The sequence below is a fragment of the Leopardus geoffroyi genome, chromosome D1 (assembly GCF_018350155.1).
Source record: "Leopardus geoffroyi isolate Oge1 chromosome D1, O.geoffroyi_Oge1_pat1.0, whole genome shotgun sequence".
Classification (NCBI taxonomy): Eukaryota; Metazoa; Chordata; class Mammalia; order Carnivora; family Felidae; genus Leopardus; species Leopardus geoffroyi.
This window is the reverse complement of record NC_059329.1, coordinates 99,085,762-99,112,439: the sequence shown is the minus strand read 5'-3', so window position 1 is coordinate 99,112,439 and position 26,678 is coordinate 99,085,762. Positions and strand designations below refer to the sequence as shown.

At 39.4% G+C, this 26,678-nt stretch overlaps 1 protein-coding gene and 1 non-coding gene across 8 annotated transcripts in view; both read left to right on the top strand.

Moving 5' to 3' along the window:
* CKAP5 (cytoskeleton associated protein 5) overlaps window positions 1-26,678 on the top strand; it is a 115,564-nt gene that overhangs the window by 71,340 nt on the left and 17,546 nt on the right. For 4 of the 7 annotated variants that reach the window (XM_045486741.1, XM_045486742.1, XM_045486743.1 and 1 more), the window contains exons 17-36: window positions 356-541; window positions 1,467-1,561; window positions 3,995-4,052; window positions 4,142-4,267; window positions 4,883-5,022; window positions 5,209-5,383; window positions 6,416-6,529; window positions 7,796-7,924; window positions 12,621-12,815; window positions 13,193-13,328; window positions 14,648-14,736; window positions 17,216-17,341; window positions 18,588-18,737; window positions 19,016-19,219; window positions 19,430-19,565; window positions 20,008-20,201; window positions 21,372-21,544; window positions 21,781-21,804; window positions 22,740-22,913; window positions 23,136-23,256. In XM_045486741.1, coding sequence (XP_045342697.1) covers window positions 356-541; window positions 1,467-1,561; window positions 3,995-4,052; window positions 4,142-4,267; window positions 4,883-5,022; window positions 5,209-5,383; window positions 6,416-6,529; window positions 7,796-7,924; window positions 12,621-12,815; window positions 13,193-13,328; window positions 14,648-14,736; window positions 17,216-17,341; window positions 18,588-18,737; window positions 19,016-19,219; window positions 19,430-19,565; window positions 20,008-20,201; window positions 21,372-21,544; window positions 21,781-21,804; window positions 22,740-22,913; window positions 23,136-23,256 — 2,745 coding nt within the window. The remainder of the gene's footprint in view (window positions 1-355; window positions 542-1,466; window positions 1,562-3,994; window positions 4,053-4,141; window positions 4,268-4,882; window positions 5,023-5,208; window positions 5,384-6,415; window positions 6,530-7,795; window positions 7,925-12,620; window positions 12,816-13,192; window positions 13,329-14,647; window positions 14,737-17,215; window positions 17,342-18,587; window positions 18,738-19,015; window positions 19,220-19,429; window positions 19,566-20,007; window positions 20,202-21,371; window positions 21,545-21,780; window positions 21,805-22,739; window positions 22,914-23,135; window positions 23,257-26,678) is intronic. The other 3 variants (XM_045486744.1, XM_045486745.1, XM_045486746.1) reach the window with 1 other exon arrangement.
* Window positions 19,692-19,803, top strand: LOC123602834. The gene has a single exon (XR_006714602.1). It is a non-coding gene; the product is annotated as a small nucleolar RNA SNORD67 (small nucleolar RNA).

The following is a 26,678-nucleotide window of genomic DNA, read 5'->3' as shown; positions in this document are numbered from 1 at the left end:
AGCGTCCGACTTCAGGTCAGGTCATGATCTCACAGTTCAGGAGTTCAAGCCCTGCATCAGGCTCTGTGCTAACAGCTTGAAACCTGGAGCCTGCTTCAGATTCTGTGTCTCCCTCTCTCTCTTTCTCTGCCCCTCACCAACTTGCTCTCTGTCTGTCTCTCAAAAAATAAATTTAAAAAACAATAAAAAATATTTTAAAAATAAATTAATTAAATAAATAAATAAATTTATTTGTCATTTTTAGTTTGGTCATGTTCTTAGTTGTTCTTGTATTACATCTTCAGGCTGCTATAAAAATAAGTAAATCGATGTCTTTGGCTTACTCATAACTTTATGATGCTTATCCTTTGTTCAGGTGATGCAGATGAAGCTTCACATAGTTGCTTTGATTGCCCAGAAAGGGAATTTTTCCAAAACTTCAGCTCAGATTGTCTTGGATGGCCTTGTGGACAAGATTGGAGACGTAAAGTGTGGGAACAATGCAAAAGAAGCTATGACAGCAATAGCCGAAGCTTGCATGTTACCGTGGACAGCTGAACAGGTTAGTAACAGAGCTCTCTTTCCCCAACTTTTCCCAGATTTTTCCCAAATGTTAATTTAAGGTTACTAGTTAAATGGTAGTCCTTTTCTTCTCAAGTCAAACCATTTTTATATTCTGCATTTTTATCCTTACCTTTAATAATATACTGTTGTCTGATAATTAGAATTTATTTTGGCCAAGATATTCTGTTTAAAAATGAGAGAGGCACCTGGGTGGCTCAATCGGTTGAGCCTGAGACTTCGGCTCAGGTCATGATCTCACTGTTCTGAGTTCCAGCACCACATCGGGCTCTGTGCTTACAGCTCACAGCCTGGAGCCTGTTTCAGATTCTGTGCCTCCCTCTCTGTCTCTGCCCCTACCCCATTTGTGCATGCGCACTCTCTTGCTCTCACTCTTTCTCAAGTAAATAAACATTAAGAATTAAAATAAAAAAAGATGAGAATAATTTTCTCCTAAGACATTATAATCCAGAGTGATCACTAAGGAAAATTTGTAAAGTCAAGAATGCTTTTAATACTCCTGTCACAAGGGAGCCTGGGTGGCTCAGTCAGTTAAGCATCCAACTCTTTATTTTGGCTCAGATCATGATCTCACGGTTGTGAGATAGAGCCCCACATCATGGATCCTGCTTAAGACTCTCTCTCTCCCTCCTTCCCCTCCCTCTGTCCCTCTGCCCCTCCCCTGCTCACTCACACTCTCCCTCCCTCTTGCTCTCAAAAAAAAAAAAAAAAAAAAAAGATACGATGTCACTTACGTCATTTCCTTGTGTGAGTTAAATATTTCATTCGTAAGGCATTCTTGTAGTTCTATCGGCATTGGAAAAGCCACTCCTAATCCACTTCTGCCTTAATGCCATACCACATTTCTGTGAGAAATATGAGAAAAAGCACATATTTGTTTTTGTTTTTTCCCTCTTTCACTCCAGGTTATGTCAATGGCTTTCTCACAGAAGAATCCCAAGAATCAATCAGAAACTCTGAATTGGCTATCAAATGCAATAAAAGAATTTGGTTTTTCTGGGTAAGTCGGAAAGAAATCAGGTACAAAATAATTAAATATTTTGCTAATCTCTAACTGGTGATTCTGTTTGTTCACCTATCTCTGCTATTTCTGAGAAGCCAGAGCTTTTCATATCCACTAACTTTAGAGTTCTCTAAGTTGTTTTTCCTTAAGTGTTAACAATTGTCCCACAGAAAAGCCAGTTCTGAGAAGACCTAGTCAAATGCATTTGGAAATTCTTACATGTAATCACATTTGTTTAGAGAACTATCATGCACCTTGGTGAATTAAGGGCTCTCAAGGTCAGGCAGCAGAGAAGCTTATCTAACTTATTTGCATTTGAACATACTTGTTTAACAAAATTTTATAGAGCTTTCTTTATGCCAGGCGCTTTCTTCTTCTTCTTCTTCTTTTTAATGTTTTATTTATTTATTTTGAGAGAGAGCGCGAGCAGGGAGAGGGGGGCAGGGGGGCAGGGAGGGGAGAGAGAGAATCCTAAGCAGGTTCTGTGCTGTCAGTGAAGAGCCAGATGCAGGGCCCCATCCCCTAAACTGAGATCATGACCTGGGCCAAAATCAAGAGTTGGACATTTAACTGACTGAGCCACCCAGGTGCCCTTATGCCAGTCACTTTCTAAATAATAATTCCTTTAATTTCATTCTCGTAAAAACTACCTACGTGAGGTATTGTTATTCCCATTTTATAAGTGTGGAAATTGGGGCACAGGAAGCTGAAGTAATCTGTCCAAGTCACAGTTCAGAAGTGGCAAAGCCAAGATTTGAATCCAGGCGTTCTGTCCAAGAGAGAATACCATAACTGCTATACTATGCAGCGTTTCTACTATGTGCCATGCTGCTTGTTACAACACACCTCTTAATGTCTTGTAAAATAGTTTTCTATGTTCTACCAAATGAAGAGTTACTACTCTGGAAGTTATTCAGGTGTCATTCAAGCAAAGACTTGTGTGTCTGTATTTATAGTTGAGGGTATTGTTAAAATCCCTTCAAAATTGTATAATTTTTGGTGTAAAACTAATTTCCTGGCATGGCATAAAAGCCAGGTGAATGTTTTCCTCTTTTTAATTTGTCCATGATCTTTCATTTATTCAACAACTACATATTGAGCACTTTATGGTGTTTCAGTCATTTGTTCTAGTCCTTAGGAATACATTATAGACAAGATTAAATTCTTGCTTTCATAAGACTCATATTTCAGTAAGAGCAGATGACGATATGCAGTGAAAAGAATATCCGGAGGTACAGGGACAATGGAATAAAAATAAAGGATAAGAAGTTAGGTAGTATTACCTGCGAGTGGTTGGGATGGTCCTTCCTGAGAAAATGACATTTGAGCAGAGACCATTAGGACCTGAGGTGGCTAGCTGTGACAATCTGGGAAAAGATCATTCTAGGCCAAGGGAACAGCAATTGCAAAAACCCTATAGTAGGAGCATGTGTGATGTATTTAAAAATAGCAAGGAGTGATTGTTTTCCAGTATGTAGCTGAAGGGGAATGAGTTGGGTGGTAGGGAGGAGGAGGAGACAAGATGCAAGAAAGAACAGGGCCAGGTCACTTAGAGCCTCAAAACTTTGAGTAAGTTCGAAACCACTAGATGGTTTTGAGCAAAAGAGTGGTAGGATCATTTGGACTCTAGTCAGAGAGAACAGATAGTGAGACTCAAGGAGACTAATTAGTAAGCTATCGGAATAATCCTTTCAAGAAAATAATAGTGGCTTAGGCATAGTTTGTAGAGATGGAAGCCTTAGGAGTCAGAATATATTTGAGAGAACTGAACAGGAAAATGGGTATAGGAGAGAGAGGAGTCAAGGATGGCCTGAGCAAATGGAGGAATGATGTAGTTCTTTGCTGAAGTAGGGAAGACCGTGGGAAGAATAGGATTTGGGTTTAGGGTGTGGACAGTTTTGACCTTGAGAGATGTGTGACACCTACTAGACATTCTAAGGAAAATGTTACAAAGGCTACATGGATATATGAATGGAGTTCAGGAGAGAGGTCATCAATGGGATTTAGGAGCAATAAGCATACAGACAGTATTTAATGCTCACTTTAAATGAGTCTAGAAACAGAATAAGTGAGACTTGGGGACATAGCCAAAGGGAGCCAGTCCTAGAGTCTTGGCTTTATAAAACTGTTGAGTAGTGGTGCCTGGGTGGCTCAGTTGGTTAAGCATCCAACTCTTGATCTTGGCTCAGGTCTTGGTCTCATGGTTTGTGAGTTCGAGGCCTGCATCAGGATCTGTGCTGACAGTGAGGAGCCTGCTTGGGATTCTCTTTCTCCTTCTCTTTCTGCCCCTCCCCTGCTTGTGCGCATGTGCATACACCTTCTCTCTCTCTCTCTCTCTTTCAAAATAAATAATAATAAATTAATAAAAATAAAATTCTGTTGTGTATTTTGAGGGTTTCATTTGTTAATTCTAAATGTTATTTCTTCTAGGCTGAATGTGAAAGCTTTCATTAGCAATGTGAAGACAGCTCTTGCTGCAACAAACCCAGTGAGTACATACCAGCATATGTAGGAACATTGCAGCCATCCCCGTGGTTCTGTTCTCATTTAGAAAGTTCTTTTTGTTCTGTCTGCCAGGCTGTGAGGACTTCCGCCATCACCCTACTTGGTGTGATGTATCTGTATGTTGGCCCCTCTTTGCGAATGTTCTTTGAAGATGAGAAGCCTGCCCTCCTATCCCAGATAGATGCAGAATTTGAGAAGGTAAAGTTTCCAGAAATGATACAATCCATTGGTAGATGTGAGAATGCTCATATTAGTTAAGTGTAAGCTTTTAACCCTTTGGAATGAAGAATATATATGTATTTATTTTTATATGCATAAAATACCCTGGGAAGAGTTCATAAGAAATTGATGGCTTTGTCTGTGAGGCAGCCAACTGGATAGCTGTGGTACAGGAGGGGAGATTTTCCTCTTTAGGTCTTTTGTACCTTTGGGTATCAAACATTTTGAATATGCTGCCTATTCAGAAAGCATACTAATTAACATTTAAAATAATTTTAAATAAAAGAAATTTGACCTTCCTTGAATAAACTTTTTAATTGAAATTGCTGAGTTTGGGCAGACTTGCTCTGTATTTCTTGGGCTTACAAGTCAAAAGACAGTTTTATGATTGAAAAGTCAGGTTCTAATAGGTTTGTATAAAAATGCCTTTGGCTATATAGTCTCAAATTTGGAATCTAGGAATTAAAATACATACTGTGTAAATATTAAGTAGTATGAAAGAGTAGGAAAGTTTGACATAGTCCCATTCTCTAACTTGTTTGCTCTCATACCCTTCATCAAGTTCATTGGACTCACTGATTTGTTTGTGTGTAGATGCAGGGACAGAGCCCACCTGCTCCAACCAGAGGGATTTCCAAACACAGCATAAGTGGTACAGATGAAGGAGAAGATGGAGATGAACCAGATGAGGGGGGCAATGATGTTGTGGATCTTTTGCCGAGGACAGAAATCAGGTAGGTTTGTTGCAAATGGTTTATTGGATTTTTGTAGCAGTTTTTTGTTTGTTTGTTTTGTTTTGTTTTTTGTTTTGTTTTAGTGAATTCCTAATGGTACCTTCTCTTTCTCAGTCAAGAGTACTTCTGTGACATAATTATTTCTTTAGGAGTCTGGAATTAAAGATTCCATCCTTGCTTTTTCAGTGATAAAATCACCTCAGAGTTGGTGTCTAAGATTGGTGACAAGAATTGGAAGATCAGGAAAGAAGGTCTAGATGAAGTGGCAGGTATTATCAATGAAGCCAAATTTATCCAACCGAATATAGGTGAACTGCCAACTGCCTTGAAGGGTCGACTCAATGATTCAAATAAAATCTTGGTACGTAGAACATATATACCTGTTCTTTTTCTCTCCCTCCCCTCTTCTCTGAAGGAAGTCCCTTTTAAATACTAACCTTCATCTGCAAAAAAAAAAAAAATGGGTGGTCACTTTATTTTCTTTGAACTAGAAATAGCTTCCTTTAATCTCTTAAGTATGCCTCCAGATAGGTTGGTAGACAGCAGGTTTATTAATCAAATTTTCATGAATCTCAGATTTGCTTTTTATAGGACTCTAATATTAAATATCTTTATATAAAACTGCTTGTAATACATATAAACATGCTTAATTTCTAATTTTTTTTTTTTTTTAATTTTTTTTTTTTCAACGTTTATTTATTTTTGGGACAGAGAGAGACAGAGCATGAACGGGGGAGGGACAGAGAGAGAGAGGGAGACACAGAATCGGAAACAGGCTCCAGGCTCTGAGCCATCAGCCCAGAGCCTGACGCGGGGCTCGAACTCCTGGACCGTGAGATCGTGACCTGGCTGAAGTCGGACGCTTAACCGACTGCGCCACCCAGGCGCCCCAATTTCTAATTTTTAAATTTGGGTTTTTATGTGAGAATTTTCTTAAGCTAGGCTTTACCTTTAAAATTATAAAATTATAATTATAAAATTATCCTCTCTCTTGTAAAATACTTTCTTTCTTTTTTTTTTTTTTTTTTTTTTGTTTATTTTTGAGAGAGAGAATCCAAATCAGGCTCTGCGCTGTCAGCACAAAGCCTGACGTGGGGCTTGAACCCAGGAACTGTGAGATCATGACCTAAGCCAAAGTCAGACACTCAACTGACTGAGCCACTCAGATGCCCCTGGTCTAAAATTCTCATACTCAAGCTTTATGAACTGATGATGAAAGGCTACCACCTAAAAATTAACCATAAGCTAATTCGAATAGCATCATAACAAACTGACTTCCCTGTCTCTTAAATAGGCCCAAAACTTCCTACTGCAATGACTACTTAGCAGCAAACTTAAAAAACTTTGAACATAGCCTGCTCAAGGTTTCAAGTGTTGGCTCTTTCCCCCTTAGGTGCAGCAAACATTGAATATCCTCCAGCAGCTGGCCGTAGCAATGGGCCCAAATATCAAGCAACATGTGAAGAACTTAGGCATCCCTATCATCACAGTCCTTGGAGACAGCAAGGTAAGCCTGACTCCTGACCTCAGTCCTTTTTGGAATAGGCCAGACATGTTCGTGGGCTAAGAATAATTCTTAGATGTACATGTAAGAGTACACATACACAGTCTATAAACTTTGCAGGGAAGAGAACATTAGAAGGAAAATAGTAAACATCTTTACCTCCAGGAAATATGAAGGTGAACAGATAGGTCACTAGCTTTGTGACCCTTAGATAAGTTATTTATCTTCTTTGAGGTTCAGTGTTGTTATCTATGAAATTTTATTCCTATAGAACTAAATAATCTGTACCTAAGATACCTATTAGTGTCTCCTGTAGTGTGCACTCAAACAATGTTGGCTATTAGGATTATGACATCATTGTTATAAGTGCTGTTAAAAAGAGTGAATAAGGGGCGCCTGGGTGGCGCAGTCGGTTAAGCGTCCGACTTCAGCCAGGTCACGATCTCGCGGTCTGTGAGTTCGAGCCCCGTGTCGGGCTCTGGGCTGATGGCTCAGAGCTTGGAGCCTGTTTCCGATTCTGTGTCTCCCTCTCTCTCTGCCCCTCCCCTGTTCATGCTCTGTCTCTCTCTGTCCCAAAAATAAATAAACGTTGAAAAAAAAAAAAAAGAGTGAATAAGTTTATGAATTTGGGGGTCCTTTATTTTCCACCTTGTTCTGGACCACTGGAGCAGAATCTTCCAGTGCTTGCAGTTTCACAGTCCTAGAATCAGTCTCCTTGAAAGTAGCAAGCCTCTTATATTTAGCCCTAGATTGAATATTTGAATGTGTCTTTATTTTTGTGCAATTCATTTAATGTGAGGAATTGGGATATTTTAATAATTTTCATGTCAGTAAGTCCTCATGCTACGAATGCAAATTAATAGGAAAACGTAAGTGTTTAGGCAAATTGTTCGTAATTTGATTCTAACTCTTGAGTTTTCTACCATGTGGAATTACATTCTTTAGCAGATAACCATGGATATAACAGCCCCAGAGATTCAGGGAACAGAACCTCTGAGTTAATTCCTCTTACATGATATGTTATACCCAGGTGACTGTTTTTGTCTGATTTAACCGACAGCATCTTTACAATGGAGTTTTATGTTTCTACTTTAGATTTTCAGTGCAACCATAGAACTAGATTCTGTGTCAGAGAAGTTGATTCCAAGTATGTTCATGTGGACCTTAGAGAAACCTCCATTGTTCATATCCCCAAAGTAACAACCTTTTTCACTCCCTATCTCCAAACCATAACTGATACTATCTTTACTAATTTTCTCCTCCCTTCAGAACAATGTTCGGGCGGCTGCCCTAGCGACTGTGAATGCTTGGGCAGAACAGACAGGCATGAAGGAATGGCTGGAGGGAGAAGATCTTTCTGAAGAACTCAAAAAGGAAAATCCTTTCTTGAGGCAAGAGGTAAGTACTACATATACAATGTGTTTACTGATGTCTTTTACCTTCTTAGGTGTGGACCTGCCTAATAAATATGCATGTAGAGGTAGAATTGAGTTTCATTATGAAACAGTTAATAAAATGAAACCAAATTCCTGGAGCTTTTATACTCATGTACCTCTTTTTTCCCACCCCTTTCATATACTTTAAAAAAAAAAAAAAATTTTTTTTTTTTAATTTATTTATTTTTGAGAGAGAGAGGAGACACAGATTCCAAAGCAAGCTCCAGGCTCCAAGCTGTCAGCACAGAGCCTGATGCGGGGCTTGAACTCACGTATTGCAAGATCATGACCTGAGCCAGAAGTCAGATGCTTAACTGACAGAGCTACCCAGGCGCACCTCATATACTTTTTTAACAATAAAAATTATTTTTTGAGAGAGAGGACACAAGTGAGTAAGGGGTTGAGAGAGAGAAGAGGGGTTTACCAGAACTTGTGTTTTACCCAAAGTGGGGCTCAAATTCACCTCATGTGGGACTCAGACTCACAAACTGTAAGATCATGACCTGAGCCAAAGTCAGATACTTAACGACTGAGCCACCCAGGCACCCTAAAAATAGAATTTTTTAAAGGACTAGCCTTTTTGTGAAATTTTCTCTTTTCTTGAACTCTGAAGTTCAAGGTTCAAGAGGTTTTAATCAGAACATAAAAATAGAATTCAACATTCAAAAATCCATCAGTACCAACAGGCCAAAGAAGAAAAGTCATATAATTGTATCAGTTGACACAAAAAAAGGATTTGAGAAAATCCAGCATCTATTCATGACAAAAACTCTGAGCAAGTTAGTAATAGAAGAGAACTTCTTGCTAAAGCGCATCTACAAAAAACTTATATAGGTAATGTCATACTTAGTGGTGAAAGACTGAATGCTTTCCTCCTACGAGTAGAAATGATATGTTTTCACTACTGTTAATCAGCGTAGTCTGGCAAGTTCTGGGCACTGCAGCGATGCAAGAAAAAGAAATGGAAGACAGGGGGCGCCTGGGTGGCTCAGTCGGTTGAGCATACGCTCTTGATTTTGGCTCAGGTCACGTTTCCAGGGTCATGGGATCGAGCCCTGCTTTGGGCTTCATGCTGAACACTGAGTATGGAGCCTGTTTGAGATCCTCTCTCTTTCCCCCTCTTCCTCTCTATCTCTGCCCCTCACTCCCCCCTCTCTCCCCAAAAAAGGAAAAAAGAATTTAAAAAAAAGATGAAAGACAGGTTGGAAAAAAAATAAGTGAAACTATCCTTAATTGCAGATAACTGTCTACATAGAAAATCCTAAGGAATCTACAAGTAAACTCCTAGAGCTAATAAATGAATTCAGTAAGACTGCAGGATACAAAATTAACACACAAAAATCAATCACATTTCTTTATAATACAGTGTATATACAGAAACTGAAATGAAAGACAGGACCATTTACAATCACTCCAAAGAAAATGAAATCCTTACATGTACACTTAGCAAAACAACTACAGAGTGAGTGTGTATACTGAAAATTACAGAATACTGTTGAAAGAATTCATCTATTTGGGAAGACCCAAATAGATGGAAAGACATGCCATGTTCATAGATGGGAAGACTCAATGTAGCAGGGATGTCAGTTCTCCCCAAATTGATCTATAGGTTTAATGTAATTCCCACCAAACTTGCAGCAAGTTTTTTTATAGAGACAGGTTTATCCTAAAATTTATATTCTAGCTAAAACAATCTTGACAAAGAAGAAAAACATGGAAATAATCACTCTACCATATATTAAAACTCACGTATTGTTAACATAATCAAGAAACTGGTATGGGTGGTTGGGGGAGGAGAGGACAGACACAGGTCAATAGAACTGAAGAGGAAATCAAGAAATAGACCCACACAAATCTGATCAACTAATTTTTGACTAAGTTGCCAAAGTAATTTAGTGCAGGGAAGGCTGGCCTTTTCAACAAGTGATTCTAGAGCCTTTGACATCTATAGATAGAACAGTAAACCTCAACCTAAACCTTTCATTTAACACAAAAATTAACTCAAAATGGATCATGGACTTAAATGTAGAACATAAAACTGTAGAACTTTTAAAGATAACATCAGTGGGGCGCCTGGGTGGCGCAGTCGGTTAAGCGTCCGACTTCAGCCAGGTCGCGATCTCGCGGTCCGTGAGTTCGAGCCCCGCGTCGGGCTCTGGGCTGACGGCTCAGAGCCTGGAGCCTGTTTCCGATTCTGTGTCTCCCTCTCTCTCTGCCCCTCCCCCGTTCATGCTCTGTCTCTCTCTGTCCCAAAAATAAATAAACGTTGAAAAAAAAAAAAAAATTAAAAAAAAATAAAAAAAATAAAAAAAAATAAAATAAATAAAGATAACATCAGTGAAAACCTTCAGAATACAGAAATTCTTCAGGCAAAGAATTCTTAGACTTGACACCAAAACCACAATCCCATCAAAGGGAGAACTTGGTAAGTTGGACCTCGGTAAAAATTAAGAAGTTTTACTGTGCAAAAGACCATGTGAAGATGATGAAAGTCAGCTACAGAGCAGGAGACAATATTTATAAACTTTACATCCAATAAAGGACCATTACTTAGAATACGTATGTAAAGAATTCTCAAAACAGTAAAAAAAAAAAAAAATCTAATTAGAAAATGAGCAAGGGGGGCCTGGGTGGCTCAGTTGGTTGAGCATCCGACTTGATCTCAGCTCAGGTCATGAATTCGAGCCCCACGTTGGGCTTCACGATGGGCATGAAGCCTACTTAAAAAAAAGAAGAAGAAAACAGAACATGGGCAAAAGATGGGGCATCTGGCTTGTTCAGTCAGAGAGCATGCAACTTTTGATCTCAGGGTCATGAGTTCAAGCCCCATATTGGATGTAGAGCCTACTTTAAAAAAAAAAAAGGAAAGGAAATGGGCAAAAGACATGAACAGATGTTTTACAGAAAAGGATATGCAGCTGGCAAATAAGCCCATGAAAGTTGTTCAGTAGTATTAGCAATAAGGGAAATGCAAATTAAAACTACAGTGACACATCCCTATACAACTATCAGAATTACTAAAATAAAGAAAGTAATAATACCAGATGCTGGCAAGGATGTAGAGAAATTTGAACATTCTGTTAGAGGAAATGTAAAATGGTACAGCCACTCTGGGAAAAGAGTTTAGCTTTTTATAAAACTAAATATGTGGTTACTATATGACCCAGTGATTTTGATCTTATACATTTGTTCTGTAAAAATGAAAATTTATGGGGGTGCCTGAGTGGCGCAGTTGGTTAAGCTCCCAACTCTTTGATCTCAGCTCAAGTTATGATCTCTCGGTTGGAGTGTTCGAGCCCCACATTGAGCTCTTTGTGGATAGTGTGGAGGCTGCTTGAGATTCTTTCTCCCTCTCTCTCTGCCTCTCCCCCACTTGTGCTCTCTCTCAAAATAAATAAAAAATATATTCTTAAAAAAAATAAAATCTTGACTCTGGTGGCAGATGTACTGACGTGTGATAAAAGTGTACAGAACTAAAAGTACACACAGTCACAAATGAGAATAGTAAAGCTGGGGATGTCTGAACAAGATCAGTGGATTGTATCAGTGTCAGTATCCTGCTAGTTATACTATAATATAATTTTGTATACAGCTACTGTGAGTGGAAACTGAGCAAAATGTGCATGGGATTTCTGTATTACTTCTTATAACTCCATGTGACTATAATCATTTCAATAAAAACTTCAGTTAAAAAATAAATACAGGGGCGCCTGGGTGGCGCAGTCGGTTAAGCGTCCGACTTCAGCCAGGTCACGATCTCGCGGTCCGTGAGTTCTAGCCCCGCGTCGGGCTCTGGGCTGATGGCTCAGAGCCTGGAGCCTGTTTCCGATTCTGTGTCTCCCTCTCTCTCTGCCCCTCCCCTGTTCATGCTCTGTCTCTCTCTGTCCCAAAAATAAATAAACGTTGAAAAAAAAAAAAAATTAAAAAAAAAATAATAATAAATAAATAAATAAATAAATAAATAAATAAATACAGGGGCGCCTGGGTGGCTCAGTTGATGAAGCGTCCAGTTCTTGGTTTTGGCTCAGGTCATTCTCTCATAGCTCATAGGTTTGAGCCCCATGTCGGGCTCTTGCATTGCCAGTGCAGAGCCTGCTTGGGATTCTATCTCCCTTTCTCTCTGCCCCTCTCCCGCTTATGTGCACTCTCTCTCTCTCAAAGTAAATTTTAAAAAAATTAATAAAGACTTAAAAAATACATACAGATATTAATTATTTTAAAGGAATAGAGAGAAACTGTCGATGTAAGGCTGAAATAGAAGTTGTAGTAGAATTCGTCCTCTTCTGATCAAATCAGTGTTCTGCATCTTCTCTACTGAATAATTCTTAGAAATTTTAAAGAAGTGAAGTGAAAGTTTTTCATCTTTAAAATGCATTAAGAACTATTAAAGCTTTATAATTTAATGCCCAAGTATGGTCCAGGGAACCATGTTTTTATCTGTAGGAAGATTATCTTCTTTGTGTCTATTATTTAAGTATAGTAAATTTCTTGAACAATAAAAATTACTCTTGAACACTAAAAATTCCAAAATTTTATTTTGGAAAGTTGTAGTGTAAGAACTCATTCAGTGTTTCGTACTGATGGAATCATTAAGCCTAAGATCGTAAGTGATACTTTCCCACTTGAAGTGTGTCACTGGTCTTTCTTTCCTTTGGCAGCTTCTGGGCTGGTTGGCTGAGAAACTGCCGAGTCTTCGTTCCACCCCCACTGACCTCATCCTTTGTGTTCCTCATCTCTACTCCTGCCTGGAGGACCGTAATGGAGATGTGCGGAAGAAGGCCCAAGATGCCTTGCCATTCTTCATGATGCACTTGGGATATGAGAAAATGGCCAAGGCCACTGGGAAACTAAAGGTACTGCTTCCTGTTGTTGCTGCTGTTAAAAGCCATTAGAAAAATATTGAACATGAATTGATATCGGCAGGAGATCATATTACCTCCTAAGAGTTTCACTTGAAATCCCAATGCAGCAAAAATATAATATTTAACAGTGTGTAGAACTCAAAGAACCTTACTCTGCAGAAAATTGTGACCTTCTAGAATGGTAGCTAATTTAGTGTGACTTCATAATGTGTGTTATTTCTCTTGCACTGTGTGCCGCCTCCCTTATTTCATTGGTATTTCAAAAGTAGGAGCTCAAGGATGTGTTTGACAGCAGCTCTGTTAGTAAGCATAGTATGAGTGTATCATGTATGTGACCTCTCACCTCTCCTGTTACATTGTCTCCCTAGCCAACTTCTAAAGATCAGGTACTGGCCATGCTAGAGAAAGCCAAAGCTAACATGCCAGCCAAGCCTGCTGCATCTGCTAAAGCAGCTTCCAAACCGATGGGAGGGTCAGCTCCAGCCAAATTCCAGCCAGCTTCAGGTAATGGTATTTTGAGAGGGTTAAGCCCAGGGCAACTCGAAAAAGAAATCAAGCTTTCATTTTTTACCATTTTCCCTAACAGCTTAGATCATAGGCCTGCCCTCCTGCCCGCCCTCTTTACCCTCCTACCACAAACACTTGAGAAGTTTTATGCTATGAACTATGCTGAAGGTATGAAGATGATTAATTTGGTTTCCAGGTCCAAAAAAGGAGTTTGGAATAATGTATTGAAATACTCCAGAAAGCAAGTGCTCCTTCTTATTTTTAAGGTTTCTATACTGTTTTCTGCTATTGGATATTATAGTTAGAGGGGGAACTGGGACCATCTAGTTTAATCCCCTTTATTAACAGATGTAGAAACCCAGAAGATCAAGTGACGGGTACAGGGACGACCAGTCAGTGCCTGAATTCACCAGCATAGAATTCCTCTTTCTCATTCCCAAATGGGTCCTCCTTCCACTGCACTGCCCATTTGTTGATCCATTCTAACATTTACTAATCATTTAGAGAAAATTCTTGGTTTCTTCACCCTCATGTTAAAATTTCATTGTGTATAAATAAAACTCTACTCTTTAACCCCTTCTCTACTATTTTATTATTAAATAAAATATTATTCTGTTTAGGGGGGTAGAAACTGTTGATGCTACAGAGTTAGAAATCTTACATGTGTAAAACTGTTGGTATCAAAGTATGTATTCAATTACACCATTTGTTGGAATCTTGCTATATGATAAATACCGAGTATCAAAGATGACAGGCCCTGTCCTTAAGGATGTATCAATCTAGGGAAAAGGTTTCTTAACTGCTATTTAGAAAATAGTTTTAAAACTTCAGCTTAGGGGTACCTGGGTGGCTCAGTCGGTTAAGCATCCGACTTCGGCTCAGGTTATGATCTCACAGTTCGTGGGTTCAAGCCCCCCATCGGGCTCTGTGATGACAGCTTAGAGCCTGGAGCCTGCTTCAAATTCTGTGTTTCCCCCTCTCTCTCTTCCTCCCCCACTCATGCTCTGTCTCTCTCTCTCTCTCTCTCTCTCTCTCTCCTTCACAAATAAATAAAAACATTAATTAAAAAACTTAAAAAAAAAACCTTCAGCTTAAATGTTGGCAAAGCAGATGTAGATTTATTGAGTTAATTTCATAGGGTTATGCTTAAAAAGAAGTCAGGCTGAAAAAAGATTAGGAAAAAAAATCTAACTGAAAATGCTTGCTAAATTGACACATTTAAAACTGTAGGCCTTCTCGTCATTATATATTTAACCTGCTCAGAACAAAGTGATATTAGAGTTTATATTTATAGTAGATCCCTTTTTTTCTCAAAGCACCTGTTGAAGATTCTGTTTCCAGCACTGTAGAACCCAAGCCTGATCCAAAAAAGGCCAAAGCTCTAGGAGTTTCTTCTAAGGCAAAGGTATGTTAACTCTGCATACTTAGATGTAGAATTGCTTTTAAGTGTGTTTTATGCACAATGTCATTCTATTAGGAAAGATCATATTATGCATGAAAAACATTACCACTCTTGATATTATCAAATTATAAAGTTAATTATTTATGCCTGTTTCTGTGGCTTGTTTTAAATAAGGCCCCAAAACAGAGACATCCTGCTCTCAAGAGGTGCTGTCATGGGTTTTGTCATGCAGACCTTTGGGGAAGATTTGTAGTAGTGAAGAAAGAAGTCCTATGTAGCTCTGGCAGAATCACTTAGGCTGAGTCTGATTTAAGAAAAGGAAGGTAGTGACCAGCTTCCTTCAAACTTGGCACAGTTAAGTCATCGTGCTAGAAGGTATCCTAATTAGTCTACAAGGAAATACCATCTGTCCCTGCACCAGTGGGACTTATTTTGATGAATCACCAGTCCCTTTAGCATCAATGCAGAGTTGGACATTTAAAGAAATATATGTTCAGGGGCACATGGGTGGCTCATTTGGTTAGGCGTCTGACTTGGCTCAGGTCATGATCTCACAATTCATCAGTTTGAGCCCCACGTCGGGCTCTGTGCTGACAGTATGGAGCCTGAAGCCTGCTTTGAGATCTCTCTCTCTCTCTGTCTCTCTCTCTCTCTGCCCCTTCTCTACTAGCACTCTGTCTCCTCTTTCTCAAACATAAATAAACATAAAAAAAAAAAAATTAAAAAGATAGGGGCACCTGGTGGCTCAGTCGGTTGGGTGGCCAACTTCGGCTCAGGTCATGATCTCGTGGTCTGTGAGTTCAAGCCCCGCATCGGTCTCTGTGCTGACAGCTCAGAGCATGGAGCCTGCTTCAGATTCTGTATCTCCCTCTCTCTCTCTCTCTCTCTCTCTCTCTCTCTCTCTCTGTCCCTCTCCCACTCATGCTCAGTCTCTCTCGCTCTCAAAAATAAACAAACATAAAATTAAAAATTAAATATGTTCGAATGCTTAACTTTAAATATTTCGGGGAGGGGGCAAAGGGCAGAAATCTCCTGGGAATCTTTTTATTTCATTAAGTTTTTGAATCACAGCAAATTGTCATCAGTTTCTATACCAAGATTCAGAACCTATCACTGTATTCAGGGTATTGATTAAAACTTATATAAGAAAATTGCAGAACTGTACGGTTGGTAGTAAATATAATAGCAAATATACATAGAGAAAACCATCTAATCAATTACATGTAACTAATGAAAAAAATGCCAGACTAAGAACCGTTTTATTACCTAGTGCATTTATTATTATATGCCAGATACAATGGGCACTCTGGCTATTCATCTGAATATTACAGTTATTTTTCCATATGCATGGTCCTTTAAATAGGTAATTATCTTCTAAGCTGTCCAATGAAGCTGTTCTTTTCCTGCCCTCCCCCACTGTCCTCATCCCAAATTTAACAAGTGCTTATTTTAGTATTTTGGTCACATGTGCTTTGAAGTATTTTTGACTCTGTTCTTAATGCTATACCGCCCCCCACCCCTCCCCCACCTCCACCACAAGTCTTTTGCAGTTTACAGTTTCACATAAATGATCTCATACTTGTTTTGACTGAATGACTTCAGTGTTTGAACTAGAAAGAAATTCTGGCCTACTAGAAATACTGGACTCTTCCTACATTTTTGTTAATAATGGTTCCTGTTTTAAAATTAAATATACATAGTGAGGTTCACTATTTTCTTTTCCATCTGATACAAAAATTCAAACTCTTGGATTATTTTTCAAAACCACTTTAATAACTTAAAATGTTTCTAGCAAGTTTCCCTAGAATCAAGTTCAGAGACTCTCAGGTATAGCTATATGATAGAGATATATTTACTTTTATTTTTTTAAGTTTATTTATATATTTTGAGGGAGAGGGAGAGAGCATTGGGCGGTGGGGAGGAGCAGAGAGAGAGAATCCCAGGCAGCTTCTGTACTGTCAGTGCAGAGCTCAGTGCAGGGTTAGAACTCACAAACCATGAGATCATGACCTGAGCCAAAGTCCAGGACGCTTAACCGACTGAGCCACCCAGGTGCCCCTAGAGATATATTTTATATGCAGAGAAACAGAAAAGCTTTCTCAACTCAATGATGTGAAGTGTGTGAATGTCATTCAAAATGTCATTAATATGGAAGTCATTAATATGGAAAACCATAAATGGTGTTGAAGATTTCAAGAAAGAACTGTCCAATAAACAAAGGCTGTGACCCAAACCAATGACAGGTAATAGAGTTTTTCCAGCTATGTTGCGTGCCAGTCTAAGGACTAACCAACAGTTACCTGAGAATGCTATTAGAAACATTTCTGAAAAACTTATACAAAAACATAACGTGCACAATTCTGTGACTTATCTGTTTCTATCATGAAGAATACAATGTGGAGAGTGTATGGTTTTTATAGTGCACTCTTACTGGGCAGCAACATCACATTCCTAACCAGTATTTCCTGAACCTTGGCTGTAGAGTGCACAAGGAAAGAAAGTGCCCAGCAAAACCAGCTTAAAGGAAGATGAAGACAAATCTGGTCCTATCTTCATTGTTGTTCCAAATGGAAAGGAGCAAAGAATGAAAGATGAAAAAGGATTAAAGGTAAGAAAGGGATAAGAATCCTCAGTAGGTTTTTGCTTTTTTGTTTTGCTTTGTAATCAAGAATAGCTTTGCTGTCTGTAATTCATTTCATTGTGAACTATCTAACAATGAACTAAATCTTTTGCTTATAAATTATGGCTTATTTCTCTAAGACTGCTCTATGGGAGCATTAGTTCCTACAAAAGGAACTATGGAATGGAGCTACTGCCTATTCTTCCTCCAAATGGAAAGAAATAAAAGTTGTTTTAATTTTTATAATTGAAGAATGGGAAGTATTCATTGATTTTTGTCACCTACACATAGGTAATAGGCCACTCGTTTAATCCTTCTTGTGCCTGATATCATAAAAGCCAGATTTGGTGATTGTATCTGCTTAGTTCGGTCATTTCTCTTTTGATTTATTTTAGTATTATCAGGCAGTTAAATTTTTTTTGTTACAATATATACATGTTGTTGTTTTTTCTTAATTCAAGCAATATGAAATGTGCAGAGAGTAGTGTGAGAAGCATGTCACCCCTTCTAGTCCTCCTCCATAGGAAGGACATTATTACCAGTGCTCTTGTGTGTTACTCCAGAAATGTCAGTATTTCATGCAATACGATCATATATGTATAAACATATGGCCTGCCTTTTATGCACAGGGGAACATGCCATATTCTTTGTTCTGTGCTTTATTCTTTTCTTTTAATGATGTTTGAAATATCTTAAAGGCTATTCATATCTGCGTGTTTATATGCATTCATTCTTTTATTGGTACATCATATGTATGTACCTTTCTTTATCCCCAACCTACAATGTAAACATTTAGGTTTCTTCTAGTCTTTCAGTGTTATAAACTACACTGTCATAAGCATCTTTGAATGTAGGCATTTGTGCACATGTGTGAATATATCTTTATTAAACTCCTCCTAGAATGGTGTGTATTTTTTAAATTTTGATAGCTATTTCAAATTTTCCCCTTATTGAAATTGTACCAACAGTGTCTACCATGTTATACAATAATAGAGCATTGGTCTTTGTAGTGAGAACTGCTGAATGTTATTCTATTCCTAGATTTTAAGAGTTAAGCTTCCAAATGTATGACAGCTCAAGAATACATTTTGCACTCATATTTAATTACAAATTAATCTTGTTGAATTTTAAAATATCTTACTTGATTTCTGCAGCTGCTTTTAAATAGAGTTCTTCTCTGCCTCATTTCAGTTGAACATCTTACAGTCCCTTTTCACTGTTTTTTTTTTTTCAGGTGCTGAAGTGGAATTTTACTACTCCACGGGATGAATACATTGAGCAACTAAAGACTCAGATGTCTAGCTGTGTGGCTAAGTGGCTACAAGATGAGATGTTTCACTCAGACTTTCAGCATCATAACAAAGCCCTTGCTGTCATGGTTGATGTAGGTTTGCAAGAGATAAATATGATTATCTCAGACCCGTGAAAATACTGAGCCTTGTGAATACCCAGAAATTCACGTGACTTGAGAGGGAACTAGAATACAACATGTTCTCTGTTTTTAGAGCTGTTTTATTGTTTGATAGAATAAATGTCTATAATTTTAGGTCCTAAATAGCTCAAAAAGCTATTATTTTCTTCTTGGACTCTAGTAAAATTTATAAAGGACTTACCTAATAGAACTTACATTTTTATACAGTCTTATTTGTCTTTTGTTTTAAGCACTTGGAGAGTGAAAAAGAGGGTGTAATTGGTTGCCTGGATCTCATCTTAAAGTGGCTTACCCTGCGGTTTTTTGACACCAATACAAGCGTCCTAATGAAAGCCCTAGAATATTTAAAATTGCTCTTCACACTGCTAAGTGAGGAGGAATATCATCTGACTGAGAACGAAGCATCTTCCTTCATCCCTTATCTCATCCTCAAGGTAATGCGTTGTTCTCACTCTGGAAGACTGCCCAAGTTCCCGGCTGACCTCAGTTCCTATCCTTTATGCCCTTGCCCTTTTTCATTTATTCTGTGAAGATACCTTCTACCACTTACTCCTGTGCCCCTATTCTTCCAAAAGGTAGTGACTCATGGGAGGACCCTTTGCTACTCAGGAAATGCCTCAGTCGTTATTTTCCTTGTCGACTAGGTTGGAGAACCAAAGGATGTCATTCGTAAAGATGTCCGTGCCATCCTGAACCGGATGTGCCTTGTCTACCCAGCCAGCAAGATGTTCCCCTTCATCATGGAAGGAACCAAATCCAAAAACTCTAAGCAAAGAGCAGGTGAAGCAACAATTTAAATAGAAGCGTGAGTCTATGCAGCAGTGACCTCTAAAAGAAAGAGTTTGTAGATGAACAAGGACAATTCTTCAGTGTCTGAGTGATTGATTCCAATCTTCTGATTTGGACTGTGAGAATGATGAGTTGCACACTGGTGGTGCCACAGTGTCCGGTGACACGGGCACCACTCAGTTACCACCCTGGTGACAAAATCAAGTGCACAGGGGCCATCTGACTCACAGGCATCCCTTTCTTCCAGGAGCACTTGCTGTAACATCATTATTGTGTGTTTTATCAGAAGGCAATAAACAAGGAAAAATTCTAGATAGAACCAGTATAAGATTTTAGTCTTTTATGTATGCCAAGGAAATTTTATCTAGCAAAGATAAGTCTCTATGCCAAATGTGTGTTGGGTCTCATCAGTCTAATCTTCCTCCCCCATCAGAGTGCCTGGAAGAACTGGGGTGTCTGGTCGAGTCCTATGGCATGAATGTTTGCCAACCAACCCCAGGGAAAGCCTTAAAGGAGATAGCAATTCACATCGGAGACCGTGACAACGCTGTGCGCAATGCTGCCCTCAATACCATCGTCACCGTGTACAATGTACACGGGGATCAGGTGTTCAAACTGATTGGAACTGTGAGTGACTTTTTGTGGACATTTTTAACATGTTGTGAATTGCAGAATCACTTAGGTGTTCAGCTTTCATGCCATCTCAACTCTAGCTAAGTTGTTACCACTTTTTATTAAACTAAACCCATCAATGTGTCTTAGAGTCCAGATAAACCCTTGAGGGTGTCTCTGACTGTTACAGGACATTTATATGTGCCTTACAGGAAATCAGATTTTCTTTTCTGAGCCTTCTACTCACACAGTTTGCTTTAGAAAATGAAAGCTTTTTTTTTTTTTTTTTTTTTTTTTTTAAGTTAAGAGAGGGAGAGCAGGAGCAGTGGAGGAACAGAGAGAGGGAGAGGAGAGAATCCCAAGCGGGCTCCACACTGTCAGCACAGAACCCGATGTGGGGCTCAATCTCACGGAACAGGAGATCATGACTTGAACCAAAATCAAGAGTCAGACACTTAACTGACTGAGCCACCCAGGCACCCCAAGAGCTATTTTTGAATCGGGAAGTCCAGAACTAGTTTGGGATTTATATTCTGTCTAGAAATCTGCTCTGTAATTTTCAGTGCATTTACTTTGTAGTGAACAAGTACTCGTGTATAATGTAGAATCTGGTACCTGTCACATCAAAAGAGTCCCACAGCCATAAGCCACATTCTGCAGACACATCAGGTGCTGTTTCAGATTCCTTACTTCCTTTGAGCCATTTGCTTGTGCTTGCACCTCAGTCCTTCATTCCAGTTACTTCCTAGTATTTACACTGTGTTTATGTATTTTTAGCTGTACTAATCTAATTAAATCCTCACTACAGGTCGGCAAAGGAGATAAAGCAGATGGGAATTTTATAGATGGTCACAGGTGAAGCTTCTTACCTGTAGTTCACATAGTGGTGACACAGCAAACATGAGGAAGCATCATTTAATCTTTGATTTTTTCGTTTAGAGTTATTACAGGCCTTTCTTTTTGTATCCTTTCCTTCTTTCATGTATTCTCTTATGATAGCAGGTTTTAACAATAGTTGATTTAAAATGTAGCTAGTATTTTGAAAATGAATTTACCCTAACATAGCAGGTTCTGTTTGCTTCAATATGTGAATGGATATTGACTCTTTTGAGTCTTCCAATCAGGTTTTTAATTCTCCTCATATTCTAGTAGAGTATGTGGTAATAAATTGGCTTCTTCTTATAGCTTTCTGAAAAGGATATGAGCATGCTCGAGGAGAGGATTAAGCGGTCAGCAAAGAGGCCTTCTGCTGCACCAATAAAACAGGTGGAAGAGAGACCTCAGCGCACACAGAGCATAAACTCCAATGCCAACATGCTGCGCAAGGGACCAGCTGAGGACATGTCCTCCAAACTCAAGTATGTAGATGGAGATAATTGTCTAAGAACGTCTCAGTGGACTTTGCCTTGTGTGCTAAGAGCTTATCCTGTAACATAATCTTGAGTTCTTGTAGCCATTATCATGCATGACAGAGTGTCTGGGTAAATGTCTTGTAGCCAAATGTTTAATCCTTCAGTCTTCATTGTCTTTGTCTTTGTCTCAAAACCACTTCTAAATAGTCTTGTGCCTTCTTTCACTGCTTTTCCGTGGACAGAATTATGTATCGCACTTATAGGATGTAAGTACTGCCTGCTAATTTCTCATTAGCAGGGCTCTTATATCTTTCTAACTTCTGACTTGGATTCATCCCCTCTGGAGGGCAATTGATTTAGAGTTTATAACTCTTAACAGGTTAGGGGTGTCCATAAGTATCCCATGTGTCAAGCCTTCCCCAGAAGTCCACTGGCTAGCAGAAGTGGCCACTCAATGTCATGTGGCTAAATTATTGGTTCACCTTCTTCCTTGAGTTATACTTGGTCATATTCAGGATTCTGTTCTTCAGATATGGCTGAGTAAATTGCATGCAACCCAGAATTGGCTTAGGGACTCAAAATACTACCTTCTAAGAAAGACAGCTCTATTTTGGGCTGTATCGTTCGTCTAATTTTAACCAATTTGAATTCGAAAACTTTAAATACCTATTGCTTAGATGTAATGCTGGCCCTGACCTATCAAGAGTGAATATCCCTAAAAAGAGATGACTGTACCTCAAAGTTTAAAATGTACTGAACACTGCATGGATGAGTGCTTATGATTAGAAGAACTTAACACTGGATAATTTATCAGAAAAGAACCAGCCAGTCTAGATTTTTCTTAAATTTGTGACCAAGTAGAGACCTTTGAGTCAGTATAAGTATATTTTATGAATTATTTTCTGCCCCCTCTGGAATAGCAACACAAGGTTTGTCGGCTTTAGTGAACTGGAGAGAATACTTATAATTTGGAAGCTACTACAAATACAAGTTAAAACCATCTGCTCTGAGGATATTCATGAACATGAATTGCGGCCCATTGAAGGCATTTGCCTTAGACTCAAGGACTCAAATAATTCAGGGGGGCTGAAACCAGAAGTTGAACATCTGTCTTGAAGCTTTGGGGCAACTGGCAGTGCTACTCTTGTCCTTTGTTTCAGAAGTTTCTTTTAGTTCAGGAACCTCCTTTTGCTTCCCTTAGCCAAGCCCGAAGCATGAGTGGGCATCCTGAGGCAGCCCAGATGGTTCGCCGAGAATTCCAGCTGGATCTAGATGAGATTGAGAATGACAATGGTACAGTTCGATGTGAAATGCCAGAGCTTGTTCAGCACAAACTAGATGACATTTTTGAACCCGTCCTTATTCCTGAACCCAAGTAAGTTAATCTCTTTCATTTCAGTGGTGAGCAGTGCATGATCAAAAGAGTGCATATGTGAAAAGAGCTCTCTGTACAATTAGAATGTTTTAGAACTGATCACTGTATGGCTGGGAGCAGTTCTTTACTAAGACCTGGAGGTAGCAGAGAATTGCATAATCCCAACTCACTGAGATGTCTTCTAACAAAGATTGAATTTTTTCCCTTTGCTCTGCTCTCTAGAATCCGGGCTGTTTCTCCACACTTTGATGACATGCACAGTAATACAGCATCCACAATCAATTTCATTATCTCCCAAGTAGCCAGTGGTGACATCAACACAAGCATCCAAGCTCTGACACAGGTAATGGGGGTATTACACACGACGGTAATTCCATCATCAGCAGAGGCTGTACGAGTGGTGGCTGCATTCTGGTCGCAGATTTGACGGAGGCAGGCAGCGTTCAGCACTGCTCTGATGAAAACGTGCACAAGGACCCCTCATTGTCATCACTGCCCTCCCAGGATATGGCCGTCATAGAGCCTTGCTTTTTATTTTACACTTGCATTCATTTGCCAGAGGCTGGAAATAACAGCAGTAAGTAGGAACCAAATCTCATGGAATTTACTTAGGTTTTAGTGGACAGAGAGAAATAAGTAAACAAGAAAATATCAGATAATAGCAACTACTGTGTAAATATAACTCCAATGGGGTGATCAGAGAGAGGAGCTGAATAGTTACTTAGATTGGTGGTCAGGGATGCAGGCAGAGGGAAGAGAGATTACGAAGGCTGTAGGAGAGGAATGAGTTTGGAATATTCAAGGAGTTAATACAAGGCCCCTGTGCTTGAAGCAGAGTGGGCAAGGGGGAGAATGGTACAGAATGAGATTTGAGAGGTGGACAGAAATTGTATCATGTAGACCTTTAAAAGCCCCAGGTTAAGTTTGGATTTTATTTTAAATGTGATGGGAAACCATTAGAGAATTTTAAGCAAAGAAGCTCTATATTTTCTAAAAAATCAGTCTCTTCTTCTGCTTCCCTTCCCTAACGATCTAGTCCTAAAGCCAGTAAGTTGGTAGAGCAAGGTAGGCATCTACCTTGTGGCAAGGTGGTGGGGGTGGGGAGCCACAGTGGCCCAGAGCGAGGGTCTCAGAGCCCAAGCATTGTGAGGATGGTGTCATACGGGAGAGGTGATGTAGCATCAGGAGTCAGAGCCTATGTGGGATGAAGAGGATGTCCACGCAGGCAATCAGTCTGGCATGATAGTAGGATCTGAGGCAGGGTAAGGATATCCACGTGTGTTGGAGGGGACAGGCCAGTACACAGGTGGCTCAGAACTGGGAGTCATAGCTGAAGAAGGCATCTGCATAGGGAAGAACTGGTGGCAGAGATGGGAGATTGGTTATATGCAAAAAGGTTGGTCAAAGAAATACAAGGAAAATAGAACCCAAATTTCTTACTGTCAGAAAAGCACTACAAATATGAAAGGAAAGCGAAAGAGAATAAACTGTGGTGTTGGAATTAGATGTGTCAGTGTGAACTCATGGTTTTCATTATACAGATGTAGAAATTAATATCAGTGTCAGTGTATATGTATGTATATATGTGGTATAAATGTGTGTTATATGTGTATATAATATATATTTATACATGTCCTAGTTCTTCTCATTGAGAGGACCTGAGAACAGCAATACCCCAACAGCAGTAAGCACTCCCAAATCTTATCTTCTGAATACCATTTTCCACTAAAAGGGAATGAGAGCTCCTTGGAGAAGGAGCAGATTCTAGGGCTGAATTAGAAAAAGTACAGGGTAATCCTGGAACATCGTATTGTACCAGACAGGAAGGATAGGCTCAAAGAATGATAGGGACCTGTCAGAAGGACCCAGGGGCCAACGGGAACAGATGCCTTATGTGTGAAGGGGACAATTTGAGCATCAAAGTAAATAGTGGTAGTAATGAGGTATAACCTAATACAGTGAATAAAATTCAGGAAATTTATTCAATTCAAAAAAACTTAACAAAATAGGGAACCACAGTCCATGCCCATAGAAATAAAAAATTTGAAGAGAAATGGGATATTTGCAGTTTCATAGTACCTCTCCACAAAATACGAAGGGCAAATACATAAGAAGTAGCCAAAAAATAAAAAATACTTTGAGAATTTGACAGTACAGAAGCGTAGCACACACCACCCTGGAAGATAAAATCATGTGCCACCTCATAGGATCCAGTGAGAATTCAGCATCACTTTGTTCACATTCCTAATGTCATCTAATCATGAGGAAATCTCAAATAAATGCAAACCAAGGGATATTTTACAAATGTCAAGGTCAAGAAAGTCAAGGAAAGACTGAGGATTGGTCTACACTGAAGAGAGACTGAGAGACATGACTAAATACAGTGAATGATTCTGAACTGGCCTTTAGCTATGAAGAACGTGATCGGGGCAGTTGGAGAAAATGGAGCCTGAAGATTAGATGGTAGTAACATCCGTTCTAACTTCTGATTTTGAGTGTTGTCTCATTAGACATCTCCACGAAGACAGATGGTTGGAAATGGTGGAATTGGAAATCTTAGCACAAGGTTTTTGCTATTGTTCTATAAAGAGTGTCCTGTTAACAGTTTTGGTATTGGAGGGGATTTTGGAAAACAATGACTTGAATGCATGCATTCCTCTTGCCTTTCTCCATCCCTTTCAATCCAAACCCATCTGCCTTTTCTGAGCAGAGTAGCTGCTAGGTCAGGTAGGTGGTGTCTGAAGTGTGTATAAATTTCAAGCTCTGTGTTGTATAAGTACAAGACTTTTCCACATACAGGCCTTCAGGAAAACCTGAGGTTCAGTAGTGCAGAGCCCAGGGAAAAAGATTGAAACACCAAAATTCCTGGAAAGACTCTTTTTGTGGAGATCAGCATATCCCCTAAAGAAAGGGCAATGGTGGTCTGTATGAGTGTTATTAATAGGACCTGGTGTTCTCCCTGGCCCCCCAAGGAACTATAAGTTGCCGAACAAAAAGCCTGAATTCACTGTCTGAGGCTGGGAAGTCTCTAGCTTTCGTACCTTCAGAGACAGAAGAGCAGAAGTGCCCACTCTTGGTGCTGTGCCATATGACTGATAGATTGCCAGCTGGCATACCACAGACTTAGAAGGGCAGAAACTGCTATGTCTCCCCTGCTCAGATTGCCATAATGGAGGATTTCCAAAAAGACCCAAGAGTGAATCCTGACTAGATAAAGAATGATAACAAACCACACCGTAAGGGACTCAGTAATTGGGAAAAGGAATAAAACAAAATAACCAGAATGGGAATTTCCTAGTACAGGGAAACTTGAAACTGCTGGAGGGGACTAGATGACCATGGGGTTGAGGGGGAGGGGGTATGTGGAAAGAGTACTTAACGAGGATTATTGATTACATATATTCTCTCCAGCAAAAAAAAAAAAAAGTTTTAGAATTTTAAAATTGAGTAGATGGACTGAAAGGAGAGGATGATCACTGCTGAAACCAAATTAAATGACAACAGTGACAAGACCATTCAGTGGGGAAAGGATAGTCTTTTCAACAAATGATGCTGGGAGAAATGGATATCCACATGCAAAAGAATGAAGTTGGACTCATACTATGTACAAAAATTAACTCAAAATGGACCAAAGACATACATGTAATAGCTAAAGCTCTAAAACTCTTAGAAGAAAACATGGCGGGGGCAGGGCGGGGCGGGGGTGGGGGGAGGGTTCTCCTTGTGGTGGTGGCAGCTCAAAAGCAAAGTACGAACTGCAGCAGC